Genomic DNA, 20,518 nt, shown 5'->3' with positions numbered 1-20,518 from the left:
GTCCAATACTATCCAATACAGTGTCACATCAGTAAAACCTTTTTTCAATATATTTTTTCTCAATTCACACCTAATACCCAATACATCTAATACATTCCATTACACTCCAACATATTTCTTTTCAAACTTTTAATAAATAAACCACATATATAATTCATAAAATAAACACAAATAGTATATAAAAATTTATTCATAATCTAAAAACATTACAAACTTATTAAAGAGAAACATACTACATAATAGTGTTCGAGAGCAATTTAACAACATAAATTATTCATTGATTTCGCCCATATGATTAGATGGTTCAAGGTGGTAACCGCACAAGCAAGTTGTTCAAGAGCAATTTGAATCTTATCGATCTTCCCCGGCAAATAAGTAAAGTACTGACACTCAAGTTCAGTATAATACCCGGTTTGTATATAATCGATTTGCTCTCGACACCATTGCTTCTTTGCACTTAGTTTTCGACCAACTGCAACCAGTTCCTCTTTGAACCTTTGGTGGTCGAGGATATCAGCCATGATACTCTCATGCACTTGATCGACAGTCATTGGTAGTTTTCGGTTAAGGACATTTAATGAAGAAGCCATTTAAAATGTATAAAAGTTTGTGATTTGATCAGAAATGGTTAATAACATGCCAATATTTATATGTAAGGATGAGAATTTGGACCGAAAACCCGTGACCCGCCACCGACCCACCCGTACCCGACCCGCCCGGCACCCAGACGGGCCGGTTCTCAGTTCATGAATTTGATGATTCGCGGTTCTCGGGCCGGTCCGGGTCAGAAACCGCGGTTTGACGATTTGACCCGTTAAACCCAAAACATGCATCAAAACAAAGTATATGTATATGTTTGTGTATATATATGTGAAAAGAAAAAAGAAGGAAGGATATTTCTGTAACAAATCAAGAAAGATGTATTTCATATTCCACTATAACACACACATCTTGAGCACTGGAACCACACATATAGATCTTGAACAATTTGGATACATACTTTCTATGAAATCAAAAAACAAATAAAGTGTGGGTATATAGAAATAGAGAGAGTATGTAGTAAAAGAAAAGTGAGTTGGAAAAGTTGGTTTCTTTTTTCTGTTTAAGTGACTGTGTGCGTGTGAAAGTGGGGATGAGTTTTAAAAAAATGGTTGGAACTTGGGATCGTTTACGTTAGAGGGTAATAATAATATTAATAATTATATATAATCTTATGACATAAGTACATGTTATGTTTATCTATATGTAAGAATTACATAAATTTATATATGTATTAAGGAGTATTACTTTGAGTACATAATGGATGACAGCTATTTTTGACATATGACATTTGATAAATACAATTTTGGAAGTGTGTGTGGTTGGAATTGAGACAGCAAATAATAGAATAATATAATACATTTAGAGTTTCAAAGTGTAACACTCCAACCAATACATTGAGAAACGTAGGCATACATTACCAAAATCTGAATTTTCAAATCAGATGAAGAAAAAGTTTTCATACACTATAATATATCTTCTTCCTCAAAGAAAATATGTGTATATATATACACACATCTACATAAATGGTCATCCTTACTTCATACCTTTCAAAGTCTTGAATATATATAAAATCACATCATAATTTTTCTATCCTATCATCAAAAACTTTGGTTCTTAGGAATCACACATGTTTACAGCAAAAAATGGGCAAACATGGTAGATATATGAATCCCGAAGCAAAACGAAGATCAACCGTCATCTTCTTCACCTAACTAGAAATTTATTTACGGGTCACCCTTATAAACCCGAGCCTGACCCGGTAAAACCCAGACCCGAACCGACCCACCCATGGGGTCAACGGACCGGTTCTCGATTCCACTTTTCTTGCTCTTTCGGTTCCCGGGTCAAGCCGGTTCGGTTCGGGTAGGGCCGGTTCTAGACCCGTGCACATCCCTATTTATATGAACTAAAAGACGCTCTTTCAACGTTCAAAATTCAAAATATTTACACTTTTAATCTCTCAAATGTTCGAATTCAAAATATTTCGTGTTTTAATTATGTGTTCTTTAATAAGTAATGTGTTTGTTTTAATTAAGTAATGTGTTTGTTTAAGGTTATTTAAATAAAAAAAATATTAAACTCAATTTTTTTTACTAAAACTAGTCGTTTGGGGAAAAAACAAACAAAACAAAACATGCATGCTTTCCGTATATCTATAAATATGGCTTGTTATATCTATAAATATGGCTCGAGCTCGGATCTAAACTCGAAAAGCTCGACAAGACTTGACTATTTAAGTATTATCTATACTATCTATATAAATAAACTACTCCATCCCCCATTTAACAGTCTACCTTTGAATTACCTAATATACCATCTACATTTAAACTAACACCACACACCTTATCCCTGAAATTCCGAAATTACCCTTAATAAAAAAAACCCCACAATTACCTAAAACCCATATTGTTATAAAATCTTTATTAACTCTAAATTATTGCTGAAGGTATTGCTACAGATAAGAAAAAATATCTTAATTATCATAGATTATATTACAAAATGTTTAAACAATAATTACCTTTTCATAACTCACGAAATTACGAACCAATTATGTCCTTTGTATTATTAGCATTAAATTTTAATCTTTGACTATTTATTTTTTTAATTGCCTTGGTCATCTCCCCTACAATTGTAAGTGGTTATTTTTCATGATTAGTGTTTGCACTTCATTATTTTTTTGCACCTAATCCGCGACTTATTTTTAGAATGATATATACGGTTAGATTCTGCATTGGCGCATCTCATGAAAGTAAACTGAACGCTATAAACCGTTACGGTGTCTAAAGCGTTATAGACCGTCGCCGCTGCAACGAGAGGGCACCACTCTAGTATATACAAATATACACATAATATATTGAAAGCTCAAAAAACTCGATAAGTATTCGAACTGAACTATGTAAAACCGGAGCTCGACTTGATAATTATTTCAAGCTTAAATTTAGGGCTCGTTAAGAGCTCGACTCGAGCTCGAGTTACTCGATAAAAACTCTGTCATCAATATTAATATAACTCAAAAAAGTATAACTTATAAAGTTTATTAATTGCACGTATATATATCATATAATAAAATCCATATGAAGTAGAGTTGGACTTGGATTTCAACAAAATTCAACTATATATACGTGATCCGTTCAGCTAGGCCCCTTTTACTAATTAGTTTCGGTCAATTTTGGCGTTAATAAATAAAGTATGTAATATATAGAATTCGGAAAGCTCCCTTGTACGTGTTTTGTGTCACAACCGCCTTAGAATTAATTTAAATAAATTCATGATATGTTCTAGTTTCGAATATGTGCTCACATGAAGGTCTATTCAATCTTAAATCTTGAATTATAAGACGAGTCTATGGTCTATTGTGATAAGAATATTAGGTTTCAAGACGTAAGCGATTGTATTCAAAAAATTCTAGTCCGAAAATGTTTCATTTAGACCCTACATTTATTAGAATCATTAATTAAGGGAAAACTATAAAAGGGTTAGAAAACCCCATTTTTCCACTTCTTCACCATTTTCTCCCCATCGCACCTCTCTCTCTCTCTCTAAAAAGACACACATACATTCACCATCTTCACCCACAAAAATTCATCATTTGATTTTGAGTTGTTAAACCAAGATTTCTTGCATTTTTAGCTTCCTTGTGATAATCAAAACATATTTCTAGCATCGATTTTCAGGTAACCACAACAAATTTTGAGATTTTCATCAAAATAAAAGTTTACTTTTCAAGTGTATGTTCTTGATGATTTGGTCCATTTTTGGTGTAAAAATCGTGTTAAAAGTTAGTGGGGTTTGTGTCTAAAAGTGGTTAGTAACCTTTTCGTGATCAAATTTGGGTGGTAAACATGTCTTAATCTTCAAAACCCTCGTTTTTGTTAGAACAGTCCCAAATTCGTCCTAAAAACACTTAAAACGAATTTAGTATCCTAGAAACGAATTTAAGTCTTCCAAAACGAAGTTAAGCTTCAAAACGAACTTAGCAAACGAACTTAAGCTCCAAACAAACTTAAGTCCTCAAACGAATTTAAGGTCTATCTTCGTTCAGATACACCTTACGAATTTAAAGTCTATCTTCGTTCAGATACACCTTACGAATTTAAAGTCTATCTTCGTTCAGATACACCTTACGAATTTAAGGTCTATCTTCGTTCAGATACACCTTACGAATTTAAAGTCTATCTTCGTTCAATTACACCTTACGAATTTAATCTTCGTTCAGCTACACTTTACGAATTTAAACCCTATTTTCGTTAGTTGTAGAAATCAGATTTTATACTTAGTTGTAATCCAAGTCTATCATGTACAAGGAAACCCTAATTAAGGTATAATCAAGACATATTCGATCTTGTTTATCAAAGTGCGAGTTCAAAGACGTTCATTACGAGTCTAGTGTATGAAAAACACTGTTGAGTCAAACGTTTAAAGATCTTTAGTGAACCAAATCATCAGTACATCAAGGACACTTAGTGAATAAATAATCACGAGAACTAATACATGTATCCATCTATGCTCAATGGTTTGTGATTAGGTTGACATCAAGACATACTTGGATTCGAGTAGATATATTTTACTATATCTGTGCTTATACTCTGTGCTCGTAGAACTACGTTGTAGCAGATCACTGTGAGTCTTAGTAGCCCTTTTTTCTTTACTTATTTCGGGGTGAAAGGAATACTATTCATGCTTTTATACATGTCGTAACTACTTTTACTACTCTTCGGCTATTTGACTACTTGATACCACTAGCCGGTCCTATTGAGGATTGTGTGTGCTCTATTGATACTACTAGCCGGTCCTATTGAGGATTGTGTGTGCTCTATTGATACTATTGGCCGGTCCTATTGAGGACTGTGTGTGCTCTATTGATACTATTAGCCGGTCCTATTGAGGATTGTGTGTGCTCTATTGATACTATTAGCCGGTCCTATTGAGGATTGTGTGTGCTCTATTGGTACTATTAGCCGGTCCTATCGAGGATTGTGTGTGCTCGCTACTTATGTGCAAGTTGGTCACTAGCCACTACATACTACTTTACACTTGAGATCTATTGACGGCATAAAATGCTTTTATACTACTTGTTTATACTCAAACCTACGAACTCACCAACCTTTGTGTTGACTCTTTTAAGTATTCCTTTCAGGTAATCAGGCTAATCGTGGCTAGGATTGGTAGCATGGGACTCGTAGCAGACTTCAGGCTTAGGATTTGGAGTTTTGCTTGCATTCTTATGTGATAGATGGCAATATGCCTAACTGTTTCCCCTGCGTGGGAATTTATCTTACTATTTGTTTGAATGATGTAGAACTTATGTTTGACATTTATGTTTGGGAACTATGATTGTGATTTGAACTATGTAAGTGACTATTTATGTTTAATCTATGCACTCATTTAACTTTTCCTATGTAACATCCATGTGCGCGTGTGCTTTATCTTACATCCCGAGTTTTCCGCCTAGTCGGGGTGTTACATTTTGCCCAATCGATCAAATCGAAGGTAATGTATATATGGATCACTTTTGTTTGATATTATGAACATCATATTGAATTAAAGTAGTATAAAATTATTAATAATTCTAATTCTTTGTAACTTTTTTTTTTCTCATAAGATTAGATACTATTATACGTTTCAAGGATAATGACTAAACGAACAGGAGAAACGATGATTGCAATTGGTATTGATCTTGGTACCACATACTCATGTGTGGCAGCATGGTTTCATGAGCACAACCGTGTTGAGATCATTCCTAACGAACAAGGAAACAAGATTACCCCTTCGTGCGTTGCTTGGGATGGCATTTGACTCTTGGTTGGTGATGAGCGTCCATTTTGTGATTATTTCCTATATCTTTAGGTCGTGTTATGATGTCTAAATGAGTTAAGAAATGTGAACTTTTGGTAGTTAATGGAATGACATGTTATGATAGGTTTACAAGGCATGCAAGTGAAGGCAAACATCTCTACTCAACTTAACACGAAGCCAACCTGAAGTATACGACCACGTGTTAGTACTTTGGGCATAACTTCTTTATACGGACTCCGTTTCTGACGAGTAAGCAATCCACGGAAAAGCGAGAGAAAGATCTACAACTTTCATGTTGATGTCCAGGACCAGCGCCACTCACATAAAGCTCTAGCGCCGCTGAAAGTGATCTTGAAGCCACCAGCGGTGTTGGGACCATCACCAGCGGAGCTGGGAGTCAACCAGCGGATCTGGAACATCAACCAGCGGAGCTGGGAGCCAGCCAGCGCCGCTGGGACTTCACCAGCGCCACTGGGAAGGTCGGCCAGATCTAGGGTTTTGCCGAAAACCTATAAATACCCCCCTAAACCCTAAGATTCGTAGCACACTTCCTCCAGGTGACTTGTAGGTCGTTTCTACGGTATTTTCACCAGATATAAACCCTTCTAACACCTCAAAATCATCCAATAATCAAACATCAATCCATAACAACAACAATTCACAAATCAATCATAAATAATTCAAGGAGCAATAGAGTGTTTCGGTCAAAAATTACCTAAGATAATTTTAGAAAGGGATTTTGGATTAATAATCAACCGAAGATTTATAAGTGGGGTTTGGTGTTCAAGGATCTTAAAATAAAAAAGAAAGTTTTCTTATCAAAAATAAATAAACTAAGAGTTTGTACTAAAAACGAGTTTGAGAAGATCTTTGAGATCGAAATACTTTGAGTAAATAAGAAAACAGTTGAAGATAATGTAAAATAGAATAAAATAACGTAAAAGCTTAATGAAATTGCAAATAAAAGTAAAGACACCAGAATTTTGTTGACGAGGAAAAACCCTTGATCCAGTTAAGTACATCTAATAATTTTTGTATATAAATTTTATACATCTAATAATGCTTCGAAATATATAAATTTTTATTTGCTTCGAAACTGGCTAGTAAAATATATAAATTTTTGTATAATGACAATGTAATATTAAATACATCTAATAATGTTGAAGATATTATTATTCAAAATTTCTTTTTAGTGTAGTTGGTTGTATTATATAGTTATTATATATTTGTATAATGACGATATAAAATTAAATATAAAAAAACATTTTATTTAGTGCAATGATTAAATTTCAAATTAACTCATTTTGGTGGGTAGGCCACCATGACTCCATTGAGAACATGTTGTTTCGAGGGATGCATGTTCAAATCTTGTCATAGATAATACTGATAATAATAGCTAATCATCGATGCAAAAAACTCAACATTGAGGTATCGTGGGTACCAATTCGGTAAATGGGATCAAAAGATTCCCATCGATTTACCCTTTTCCTTAAATGAAATGTTAAAAAAAACATATTATTTTCTTATTTATATAACATCAAGATATTTTTTATGTTATGACATGAAAATCCGAATGACATCGAGATATTTGTAATGAAATGGATAAACAATAACTTTTGGCATTGAATAATTTATTTAACCAGTAAGACTTAATGAGCAACACAATAAGTGTTGTGAAATTATCAAGGTCAAAAAAACAAATGTTAATAAAGTGAAATTGAATATCTTAATTTGTTAACTAATAATTAAGAAAATAATATTTTAAATATATATAAGTATAAAAATATATTTACCCACGTATTACGCGGGACAATAATAGATAGGATAGAGATCAAATGAGAAGGTACCTTAAAGAGAGACGGGTGAGAAGGTTAGTTTTTGATTTTTTTAACTTGTTTTTTAAACTTTTTTCCTTTTTTTCACTTTTTTTATTCTCTCTTTAATTAACTTATTCCATATAAAAATTTTAAAAGTTTTTTAAAAATATTTTTTTTTCAAAGGGCGTAGCCAGTCTTTTCACTATTCATTACCGGCGGTATTTTTCGGTTTTTCTGATACTTCCGGTATTGTAAGACCGGTTTTTCCATTTTTTAATTCATTTATTTTTCGACGTTTTAATTTTTTTAATGGTATTTTAATGTTATTTTTGTTGTTTGTAAACTTTAAACCTTTTATTTTTTTATGAAATACGTATTTAGTGTTGTTTTTGAGTGAATTTCAATTATATTATGACTATTTTTGTTGAACTATAACACGTTTAGTGTATATTTATATAAAGAAATAAACAAAATTAACCAAATCAATAATATCGGTTGGTGATATCAGTACCAAATACCACAATGGTATTTAAAACATTGTTTTGGAGAACGAAAAATGTTTGGGGTTGATTTGGTAATTCAAAGCGTAGCAATCATGGCTAATTAAAAATAGGGGGTAAATTTTGTACATCAAATATAATTATCAATGGGTAAATAGTTTATAAATGATATAAATTTAAGATAAGTATAAGAAAAATGATATTTATACCACATATTTTTAATAAGTTTATCGGATAGGATAACTTTTTGAATGCACTTTAGAAGTTACTAAAATATGTATGTGATACATTTATGTGGTATAAATATTTGTGTAGCTACAAATAACAAATTCAATTTCTTTAGGGGCTATGTTGTATTGTACGTGTATATGATAAAATAAACTCAATACCAAAGTAGAGTTTGATTAGGATTCCAACATAATTCGACTATTTATATATACAACCTTCGAGTTCGAGCTAGGCCCCGTTTACAAATTAGTTTTGGTTAACAGATAATTGTAGTACGTACGCAAATTAAAGAGTACGGATATCATAGCTGCTTTGTAGGTGTTTGCGGTCAAATCGAAGGTAATATATATTAATATCACTAATCTAGTATGTTTCGTATGTTTAATTATGTTAAGCAGAGACAGATTGTTTTAAATTAGATGTTTGATACTCCATCGTAATTGTAATTGATAGTTCTAATTAATTCCTTTTCTTTTACTACAATCAATAATTAGGTTTCAAGATGTCTAAACCAAGAGGAGCAGAAACGACGACTGCGATTGGTATCGATCTTGGTACCACGTACTCGTGTGTGGCAGCATGGTTTCATGAGCACAACCGTGTTGAGATCATTCCTAACGAACAAGGAAACAAGATTACCCCCTCGTGCGTTGCTTGGGACGGCACTCGACTCTTGGTTGGCGAGTCCGCAAAAAATCAGATCACCAGGAACCCTAACAACACCCTTTTTGGTGAGTTCTTTAATTTGATCTTTGATCTTTATATATGTACAATTTTTTTAGATATATATTTCTTGTACAAGATAATTAAAACCATATATATCATCTTTAGGTATTCTTTATATATAGCATATATTGAATCGATATATGAACTAATTTTGTTCTTTTCTAATTTTTCAGATGTGAAACGTTTAATGGGGAACAGATTTCGCGATATTAGAGTTCAGGAGGACATTAAGTCATGGCCTTTCAAGGTAACCGAAGGGAATGAACGGAAGCCAATGATTGTATTTGAACACGATTCACATGAAAACAGATCTTATTCACCCGAAGAAATATCTTCCATGATTCTGAAGAATCTGAAAGAGGCTGCTGAAGCCTACCTCGGAAAAAAAGTTACAGACGCGGTTATAACTGTGCCTGCATACTTTAGTGACAAGCAACGACAGGCAACCAAAGACGCCGGTGCCCTTGCGGGTCTTAATGTCATGCGTTTGATTAGTGAGCCAACATCAGCGGCAATTGCCTATGGCTTAGACAAGAGTGCAGATTTGTACTGCCCCAAAGACAAAAATGTTTTCGTCTTTGATATGGGAGGAGGAACATTTGACGTGTCACTTCTCAATATCAGCAAGGCTGGTACCATTAGTGTTAAAGCTGTTGGGGGTGACACTCATTTAGGCGGTGAGGATTTTGACAGGGAGATGGTCAAGTATTGTGCCCAAGAATTCAAGGATAAAGTGAATAAGGATGTAAGTGAGAACGCAAGAGCAATGATGAGGTTGAAAGTTGCATGCGAGAAAGCGAAGAGGGATTTGTCGTCAACGACTGAGACATCAATTGAAGTGGATTCTCTGTTTGAAGGAACTGATTTTTCAAAGAAAATGTCGCGGGCAAGATTTGAGAAGCTGAATGGTAGGTTCTTTGAGAAGTGCATTGAACATGTGGAGAATTGTTTGAGAGATGCAAATATACACAAGAATGATGTTGATGACGTAGTCATCGTTGGTGGATCAACAAGGATCCCAAAGGTACAACAGATGCTGATAGAATTCTTTGATGGGAAACGGCTTTGCAAGAGCATTAACGCCGATGAAGCTGTGGCTTATGGGGCAGCAGTGCTGGCGGAAAAGTTGAGTGGTTCACGCAATGTAGTTGTGCAAAATCTGGTACTTGAAGATGTGACTCCTCTCTCTCTTGGTATTTGGTCCAGAGTACATGGCATTAGTTTAGATGTACAAGATATGAGTGTCGTGATCCCGAGAAACACGCCCATACCTGTCACCAGGGATCACATGTATATGATGGATGATGATAAGCAAACAGATGTGCTGATCAAAGTATATCAGGGCGAGAGTATCAAAACCGAAAATAACATCTTACTTGACTCATTCACTCTTGATGGAGTCCCGCCAGGCCCTGAAAGACAACAACCTCTCAAGGTTTGCTTTAGCATAGATGCCAATGGTATTCTCAGTGTCTCAGCACAGGTGGTATCCACAGGTAAGAAAAGAAGCAAAGCAATTGCTAGCGCAGCAGTAAATAGGCTGATTCATCTCATGAAGAAAAAGCTATCATAATATGATATGTTAGTTTTAGACAGCCGGGGTAATGTAACATGTAATCACAGTGTGTACCTACTATTATAAATTACGATCAAACTATGTAAATAGAATGGAATATGTGTTGAAAAAGCCCTTGATGAGGAGTTACACAACTGTGTTTGTATGTCACCTTGACACCTTCTGTAAATTCCATTATAGGTTATTAAATTGCAATACACTACTAGAAAAAATGCTTTTAATGACACCAATTGCGTGTCATAAAAGGGGTCAGATGACACGCTTTTTGGTGTCATAAATCGACTCGTCATAAAGCTTTATGACACGTATTTCGCGCGTCATGAATTTATGACACGCTTTTATGACACTATTTTATGACACCGTTTTTGCGTGTCATGGTTCAAAAAAATTTAAAAATTTTTTTTTTTTTTTAAAATTAATAATATTTACATATTAAATAACAGTTAATCTAATAATACAAATAAATAAACGAATAGCAAAAGAGTGAATTTCATATATATCAAAACAGTGTGTTTCATACAACCACAAGTTAGTAAAAGGTAACCTAATTGTATCTAGCTTGACATTGTTTCAGTGAGTTAGATGCACATCACGGGCTTCCCTTGAATTTCTTGGCGACGATAGCAATGTGCTTACCCTGATGGAAAGCTTGCCGTTGAATTGGCAGCTTGTCTGAAATTGCCATTGGATTGGTAGCTTGTCTGAATTGGAAAGCCCTAAATATAATATAGAATATAGATACAGATATAATAAAACAACTTTAAAATAACATAACTGAATACTTACTTCCAGGTGGAACGAAGATTCATCATTATATTACTCAAAAATGAATGCTCCTCCATGTACTGCTTGTGATAATCTCAGAGATTAAACACAACAATTGTTGATTAACGTATTTTCGTATTACACTATATTATAGAAAGTCATAGTCCTGTAAAATCCCATATGAATACACCCACATATAGAGGTGCCAAAATGGGCAAGTTTGGTCGGTACAGAACAATATTGGTTAGAGTTTGAATGGACAGGTCAAAATGGGAAACAATATTAAAACCTCTAGAAAAACACAAAGTAGGCAACAGTCCACCACTAAGCATGGACACATCCACAAAGCATGTATCAATAGGTTGTCACCAATTCTCTATGAACATTTTAAGACGATTAACACCGGAAAAAAAAGGTATGGCATCAAGTACTGAAACACAAACACTTAATTTTTACTGAGCGCTATGGCAATATTTTAGCATTGTTTCATCTTCTAGTGATACTTGCAAATGAAATGCATCATCGGTTCATCACAAACAAAAATGTTTTTAGCATTGTACTGCCCCAAAGACAAAAATGTTTTCGTCTTTGATATGGGAGGAGGAACATTTGACGTGTCACTTCTCAATATCAGCAAGGCTGGTACCATTAGTGTTAAAGCTGTCGGCGGGGACACTCATTTAGGTGGCGAGGATTTTGACAGGGAGATGGTCAAGTGTTGTGCCCGAAAATTCAAGGATAAAGTGAATAAGGATGTAAGTGAGATTTGAGTGCAAGAATGATGTCGAGTGCAAGATTTGAGAAGCTGAATGGTAGGTTCTTTGAGAAGTGCATTGAACATGTGGAGAATTGTCTGAAAGACGCAAATATACACAAGAATGATGTTGATGACGTAGTCATCGTTGGTGGATCAACACGGATCCCAAAGGTACAACATATGCTGATGGAATTCTTTGATGGCAAACGGCTTTGCAAGAGCATTAACGCCGATGAAGCTGTGGCTTACGGGGCAGCAGTGCTGGCGGAAAAGTTGAGTGGTACACGCAATGTAGTTGTGCAAAATCTGGTACTTGAAGATGTAACTCCTCTTTCTCTAGGTTTTTGGGCCAGCGTAGGTGACATGAGTTTAGATGTACAAGATAACAAGCGATCAAGGTTTGCTTTAGCATAGATGCCAATGGTATTCTCAGTGTCTCAGCACAGGTGGTATCCACAGGTAAGACAATAAGTAAAACAATTGATGCGGCTAATAAAAGGAGCAAAGCAACTGATGGTGCAGCAGGAAATAAGCTGATTCATCTCACGAAGAAGATGCTATCTTAAGTCACGTACGCAACTGAGATGTTCTTTCTGACATGATCGCATCAGATAGTTAGTCTTTAGAAATAATGTTCTGTTAGTATATATTACTATATATATTAGACAGCCGGGTAATGTAATATATAATCGCAGTGTGTAGTACTATAATTGTAAATTATGATCAAAATATATTCTTTCAATGAGATCATGATATTTTTTCTACGGTGCTAAAGTTCTTACCAGCATATAAGATATCTTAATTATTACTCCGTATAATTATATATACATATGGTTGCCGGTAAGTTACTTTAAGAATTAATATGATCCATTTGATTAGATTATCAAGTCATCTTAGCCACATAAACTCTACCTTTTAAAGTGGAGTTTATCTTCAAGTTTGTTAGTAGAAAAAAAGCATGTGCTCAAAATATATACTGCCTTTTATGTTACTAAATATAAAGCAATGAATATTAGCAGTTTTACTCCGCACGTTTCACATTGGTACAACAAATGATGAGAAAATTATGAGATTTTAAATTTTATACTTAAATTTCACATTCGTACATGTTTGTTGTATGTTTTTACACTTCTCTGAAAATACCTTAAGTTTAAAAAAAAATGCCTTCAACAAAACAAATCAAATGTCATGTCGATCTTCACCCAACGTATAAGACCTTCAACCAAAAAATTGGATGCTCTTGTCATGTCACCATAATCCAAAGTATAGTTTCTTTTACGAAACATTGATGATACATGTATAAAGTGAGTAAGTAAGAAGCAAAAGATCGTGGACACCGGAAAAATAAAGATGAAAAGTTATCTTTTTTTACTTTAAATGAGTTGTCATAATATTTTTTTAGCGAATACTACAACTGATGTATATATGTAGCTAGTTAAAAGAGTTTATGTGGCTACTTTGTTACCGCAAATCTGTTGGTATCTTTTGTGTGTTTCGTGAAATTATTGAGCTCGTGTGAAATTGTTGGGCGATGTTGTATTCTATTTATTAATGTCATCCAAGAGAAAGGTCCATCTTCGTGATTGATGGTGATGACTACTTCCTTTGCATATGGCTTTGCTACAAAAGATATGAGTTTGTTACGTTGTTGAACTGCTTTGTTACTTTGTGTATAGCTATACTTATATTAGATACATGGGTTGACCTGCTTGTGATAATTGGCAGCAAAAGTTACATTGCAGGCGCATTGTTTCTTACGTAGAATCATAGAATCCATATAAAAATGAATATAATGAAATAAAATACGTTTCATTTCTTTGATTTTCTATCAAACACAAGAATTGATTTTGCTAATGTCTTAGATCAATATCTCTAATATACCAATCAAAAGAATTTATTAATTTTTCAACCTATGTCAATTCTATGTTTCATTTTATTGAATTCTTCTCTGCATGAGTTACAAACTCTAATGGAGTATGGTTTCCTAGATGTAGGAAAAGCTTGTATATTATGTTAAACGATTTGGTCTATTTCCTGTTAATTTTCTTTTTGTTGTGAATGACTTAAAATTTTATTTTGATAACCATAACCCAGGCAACGCACGGATATTTTTCTCGTATATATTGTCACCGGTGAGTTGAGTTATATATATATATACATGTCCATTCGATCAATTATGTATTTAATCACAGCCTTACAAATCACCCATTTAGAATGGAAGGGTAGTTAGTCGGATAATATAAACGTGGATTAAAGCAAGTAACACAAGATATACAATAACTAAAGCCCTAATTTTCCAGCCAATTTAATATATATTACTACCTGATATTGGAAGTACTACATCAAGAACATGTAGTACATGTTGAAGTTGGACAAACTCTATTTTCACGAAAAAGTTAACTTTGTTGTGTTTACGTATGGTAGCTAGGTTGAATAAGTCAAGAGTAATGGTTCGGATTTTTAGATTGTTTAGCTTATTTCAAGCATTGTTAAGTAGTGATAGTGTTACACGTTTACTTTCTCTTTGCTATATATGTTGGATCAGGGATTCGCTGAGGAACTCAGCGAGTGGCTCATTCAGCGAGCTGTCAACGAGCTCACACATCTGCAAGCATATTCGATCTTCAAAGTCTAAAGGATATGTTCAATGACTCACCGTCCAGTATTTGTTAGTCAAATATGAGCGGGAATTTGAAGATTAGAAGAATGGTCCCAAGGACACGTGTTAAAATATCAAGATGAAGACATGTGACCTTGTACTACTTTGGTGCAGTGAAGTTTCTCTTTCATACCGTTTTTGGAAAACAAACAAGATGAAGAAAAGAGGCTTCTGCAGATCTGAATGATCCACCAATAGATAGTTGACAACCTTCATGTGTCAACATCTACTAGGATAGTCATGTGATTCCTTATCTGCCTATAAAAGGAATCACTTGACCTAGCCACTATACTGGTTGGTGTGTTCCACAGTTTACCTTATTTTCTCTAAGTAATTTGTCAAGTTTTTGTGTGTTCAAAAACTTAACATATTTTTCTGTTTATTGTTTATTGTTGTTGTTATTAAACAACCATCTATGTTTTCATCGTTTAGTTGAAATACATATAACTAAACAAAGTTCTTTACATCTCATCTCTGTTATTGTTATTTCGTATTTACATTATAAGTTAGTTAATTAAAACACAAGCAGTGCATTCGAGGACCATCAAGTGGTATCAGAGCCACCGTTCCTAAATTATTGGAACAAGATCTGTTTGCCTCTTGTGTTTACATTATTTTCTTTCTTTTCTTCACAATTAAATCTAAATTTTTTTTCTTTTCTGTTTGTAAAAGATGTCGTCTGTACCCACTCTTGTTAACACGCGTGACTTTGGTTACGTTTCTATTCCTCCAAAATTTGAGCCAAAGGACTTTGGTTCATGGAAGGAACGAATGTTACTACACATAGTGGGTGTAGAACCATGTCTTATGACCATTCTAAATGAAGGTCCTTACATTCCCACATATGTTCAAAAGACACCAGGTGCAACACCTGATGCTCCTGAAACTGTAACAGATCTAGTCAAGCCTGAAGTCTAGTGGACTGAAGAAGAGCGAAAGCTCGTCAATCTTGACTCTAGATTGAAAAACATGATCATCACCACCCTTCCTACTGAGGTGATGAAACTAGTCATTAAATTCCCCACTTCAAAAGAAGTTTGGGAAAGACTAGTAAGCACTTATGAAGGGTCAGCTGACTTGATTAAAACCAAGAAAATTGACCTCAAACGTGCTTATGAAAATTTCTTTTGTCTTCCCGATGAAATTCTCGAGGGCACATATACCCGATTCAAAGGGTTGCTCAATGACATGACAAACGTTGGCATTACTCATGACAATTTTGAGGTATGCCATAAGTTCATCGATTCTCTTCCTCTCATTTGGCAGACTCTTAGACAAATCCTCCGTACTACCAAAAAGATTCAAGAATTGGATCTTGAGGAGTTGTTTGGTACTCTTCAATTTGAAGAGAAAGCCTTGGCTCAAAACATTAGAGCCTCTGCTGAATCTAGGAGACATGCTGGCTCCTCTTCTGCTACCAGCACTTCTGCAAACCCCTTAACTGACCCTCTTGCTCTCATCTCTTCTGAGCCTATCTATCCCAATGATGGTGCCAGCACCCCTTCTCTTCCAGCATCCTTTCAAGCTCTTGTTGAAGAGCTTGATGCTGAAGAGAATCAGGAAATGTTCAGTGATTTTGTTGAATTTGATCGCTGGAAAGAAGTACTCCAGGAAATGGAACAACCGTAAGTCGGTTGCTCCATATAAGCCTCCTGTGGATAAATCACAGGAGGAATGCTGGAAATGTGGTAGAAAAGGCCACTATCAAAAGGAGTGCAGGGTTTATATCCCAACTCCCGCTGCTCCAAAATCTAACTCATCTAAAACTGCAGATGAATACAGGAACAAGTATTATCAGCTCAAAGCCAAAATGGCTGAAACTGAAGAGGCCAAAACACCAGGCAAAGGTCTGGTCGCTGAAGAACATGACTGGGCTGATTCAGATGACTCTGATGAGGAGGAGTATGTTGACGCCATGTGTCTCATGGCTCTGGCTGATAGTGATGCGCTGACAAAAGACCAAGTCTCAACAAGTCAGTGGGTCAACGTCACTGTCAAAAAGGTACATACTCTTCTTTCAACTGCTGATGAGGATAAAACCAAAGTTCTTGAGTCCTTGTCATGTGATCTTCAGTTTGTAGAAACTCTGCGTGCTGAAGCTCAATCAAAACTCCTTTCAGTAAGTTCTGAATTGAGTGAAAAATCTGATAAATTCAACAGACTAAAGAATGTTCATGTTGAACTTCAGTCACATGAGTTGCTGACTCAAAAACTTCAGCTTGAAAATGAAAAACTCAAGCTTGAAGTTCTCAACCTCAAGAAGATTGTGACCTCTTGGTCAAAAGCTTCTAAGTTTCATCATCAATGTCTTAATGAACAAGTCCCTGCACAAGTTCAGGCAGTGATAGGTGGAGATTTTGAATCTGCTGCCTGTATCGCTGACATGTTTAAAGATGATGTGAAACCTGAAATCTCAATTCCTCCTTCTGGTATTACTTCTCTTAAGGAAATGAAAAAGTGGTATTTCGTTAAAGGAAATGATTACCACACTGAAATGGACGCTGGATCCTCCACATCTCTCTCCAGCGACCCTTCAAATTCTTCTGAAGCTAAAGTAGTTAGCTCATCCTCATCATCAAATAACATATTTTCCCATTTGCCTATTGTTGGCATGATGCCACACAAAGGCAAAATTCAATATTCTCCAAATGAAACATTTCATGGAGACATTTCAAGTAATGGGTACAAGTCCATCGCTCCTCAGCCCCTTACTTTGAATAAGTCTGAGACTTTCAAAAGAAGTAACGTTGCTGCTCCGTATGACTATAGCACGCCTCAGCGAGCTGATCATACTAAGCAGCAACCTCAGTCTATCTCATCAAATTCTTTTCCTTCTAAAATCTTAAGTGCTGATGTATCTCAGCATGAACGTCTCATGGAGAGACGTTTAAGGTTTGGAGATGTTAGGTTTCAAAATAAGGGCTCATCTCAAGCCAAACCGGTTGTCCATCAGCGGGCCTCTCATTCTTCTCCACCTCGATCAATTCTGAGACACCCAACTCCTCTAAGAAGTAATGTGCCTCAGTCGGTCAACAGACCAACTACTCCTCAGCGAGGAAACATTCCTCCGCAACAAATGAGGAGTACAACTCCTCAGCGAGGAAACATTTCTCAGCAGCGACTAAGGAGTGTTACTCCTCAGCGAGGAAATGCTTCCCAGCACCAAGCAAGGAATGTGACTCCACAAAGGGGACACTTGCCACATCAGCAAGTGAGATCCAACACTTCCAATAAAAGACAGTTGTCTTCCCAGCAGTCACACTCGTCTATTCCTCTTGTGGAATATCTCCCTCATAGGCAAGGGAGGTCTTCCACTCCTAATCGATCTTCTAGATCCACCACTCCCAATAGGGTTCTTCAATCCAGAACTTCCTCTTCTCAATCTGATCTAAAACAAGCTTGGAGTGTGTTAAGAGGCTCACAAATGGCCTCCTCTTCCACTCCTCGTCTAGATGACCCCACTGGCAAATCTCTCTTAGGTCCCCCTCCTCTCTCAAAGAATTCTCGCAAGCAAAAATCAAAGCCTAAGTCCAAGGCAAAGACTAAGGCTTCAACCTCTTCTGACCCAAAGATTGTTGAACTTGCTCAACAGGTCAATGACTTGTCTTCTCAACTTAAAGAATTTCTTCTTAACAATCAACAAAGCAACTCCTCTAACAGGAAATGCTATATTTGTGGCATGAGAGGACACATTGCTACAGATTGTTGTAACTCAAGAGATGCCCCTGAAGTTGTTGTGCAATCAAATGCTCACACTTCAGCCTGTGCCTCTCTAACCAACCCTGCCTCATCTTCCATGATTAGTGAGAGTTCTCCAAATGAATCTCTCTTCATTGACACTGGGTCAGTGGGGACTCATCAATCTAATCTTGCCAACTATATTGCCTCTCAACGCATTGAGATTCCTCATTCTCAGAATGTCATCTCCAATTCATGGGGACGACCTGCAATGATGGTTGAGTTCAGTGCTCCCAACGTTGTTAGCAACTTAGTGGTGCTTCAAGAAAATGAGAACAACATGATGCCCACTGATGAGAATGATAGAACTCATATGCTTCCTGACTTAGGAAACCACTTCACCCTTGAGGAAACTTTCTCCGCTAAGTCTTCCTCCACCACTGATGCACCCATCATTACTTCTACTGACATTCCTGTCAGTGAGTCTGAAAGTGGACCAAACTAAAACCTTCTGTCTTATCCTTGCAGGGTTCACTAGGAAAAGGTGTGTGGTATTTGGACAGTGGATGTTCAAAACACATGACTGGCTCAAAGACCTTGCTGGATAACTATGTAGAGGCTGCTGGCCCTACTATAGTGTTTGGTGATAATTCTACCGGACAAACTGAAGGTTATGGTCTTCTCTCAAATGGGTTAATCAAATTCTCCAAAGTGGCCTATGTAAATGGATTAAAACACAATCTCATAAGCATAAGTCAACTTTGTGACGCTGACTACAAAGTCATTCTTGATAAACATCAAGGGACTGTTGTAAATATCAAAAAGGAAGTCGTATTGGTCGCTCCAAGAAAACGAGATGTATATCTTGTTGACTTCACTCCTATCAAAACTGATAGTGAGACTTGTTTCTTTGCAAAGTCAGCTGCTGAACTAAATTGGTTATGGCACAAGCGTATGTCGCATGTGAATTTCAAAACCATAAACTCACTGGCCAAAAAGAACCTTGTTCGTGGCCTTCCTCCTCTCTCTCTTTCGAAAAAGATAGGCTCTGTGGTGCTTGTGAAAAAGGCAAATGCCATAGAGCTACTTTTAAAACTAAACAAGCAAACTCTGTTAAGGGTTGTTTTCACCTTCTTCACATGGACCTTTTTGGTCAAGTGAATGTCCAAAGTCTAAAGGGTAGCAGATACACTTTAGTGATTGTGGATGAATATTCACGATATACTTGGACAATTTTCCTTAATTCCAAGAGTTATGCTGCTGATGAAATCATCAAATTCATCAAGAAAATGGAAAATCTCAACAGCATAAGGGTCAAAGAACTCAGAAGTGATCATGGCACTGAGTTTAGAAACCACACTCTTGAAACTTTTTGTGCTGATCAAGGGATCTCACAAAACTTCTTTTCCACTAGAACTCCTGAGCAAAACGGTGTTGCTGAAAGGAGAAATAGAACTCTTGTAGAGGCAGCACGCACTATGCTCAGTGAGTCCTCTCTTCCCAGTAGGTTTTGGGCTGAAGCAGTCAACACTGCTTGTCACACCCAAAATAGATGTCTTATTGTCAAAAGACATGACAAAACTGCTTATGAAGTTTTAAGAGGAAAGAAACCTCAAATCAAATACTTTCATGTATTTGGATGTCCTGTCTTTATTCTAAATAATAAGGATCATTTAGGGAAATTTGATCCTAAAGCTGATGATGGTTATTTTGTTGGATACTCTTCTATTAGCAAAGCTTTTAGAGTATTCAATACTCGTCTTCAAAAAGTAGATGAATCAATTCATGTCACTTTTGATGAAAGCTCTTCTGCTCTTAGAGATATCCAACCATCTTCTACTGAAGAGATCTTCAATGAGTTCATTAACCCTCCTATAGAGGATGCTGACTCATATGTCGATGCTTCTTGCTTGCCTCCTCTTGATCAGCAACTCACTGAGGATAGTTCAGCAGACCCTGAGCTGGAGCAAGTTG

The 20,518-nt window shown here is 35.9% G+C and overlaps 1 protein-coding gene across 1 annotated transcript; it reads left to right on the top strand.

The window, feature by feature from the left end:
* Window positions 1–8,885: 8,885 nt before the first annotated feature.
* On the top strand, window positions 8,886–19,833 carry LOC122604128 (heat shock 70 kDa protein 3-like; the record flags this gene model as incomplete). The annotated part of the gene is made up of 3 exons (XM_043777028.1): window positions 8,886–9,114; window positions 9,283–10,640; window positions 19,795–19,833. Coding segments are annotated over exons 1-3 (1,626 nt in total), but the record flags the coding sequence as incomplete, so codon positions are not given.
* Window positions 19,834–20,518: the final 685 nt, after the last annotated feature.

This window comes from Erigeron canadensis, chromosome 6 (genome assembly GCF_010389155.1).
Source record: "Erigeron canadensis isolate Cc75 chromosome 6, C_canadensis_v1, whole genome shotgun sequence".
Taxonomy (NCBI): Eukaryota; Viridiplantae; Streptophyta; class Magnoliopsida; order Asterales; family Asteraceae; genus Erigeron; species Erigeron canadensis.
Note: the sequence above shows the minus strand (reverse complement) of the source record. Positions and strands in the feature narration are given on the sequence as shown.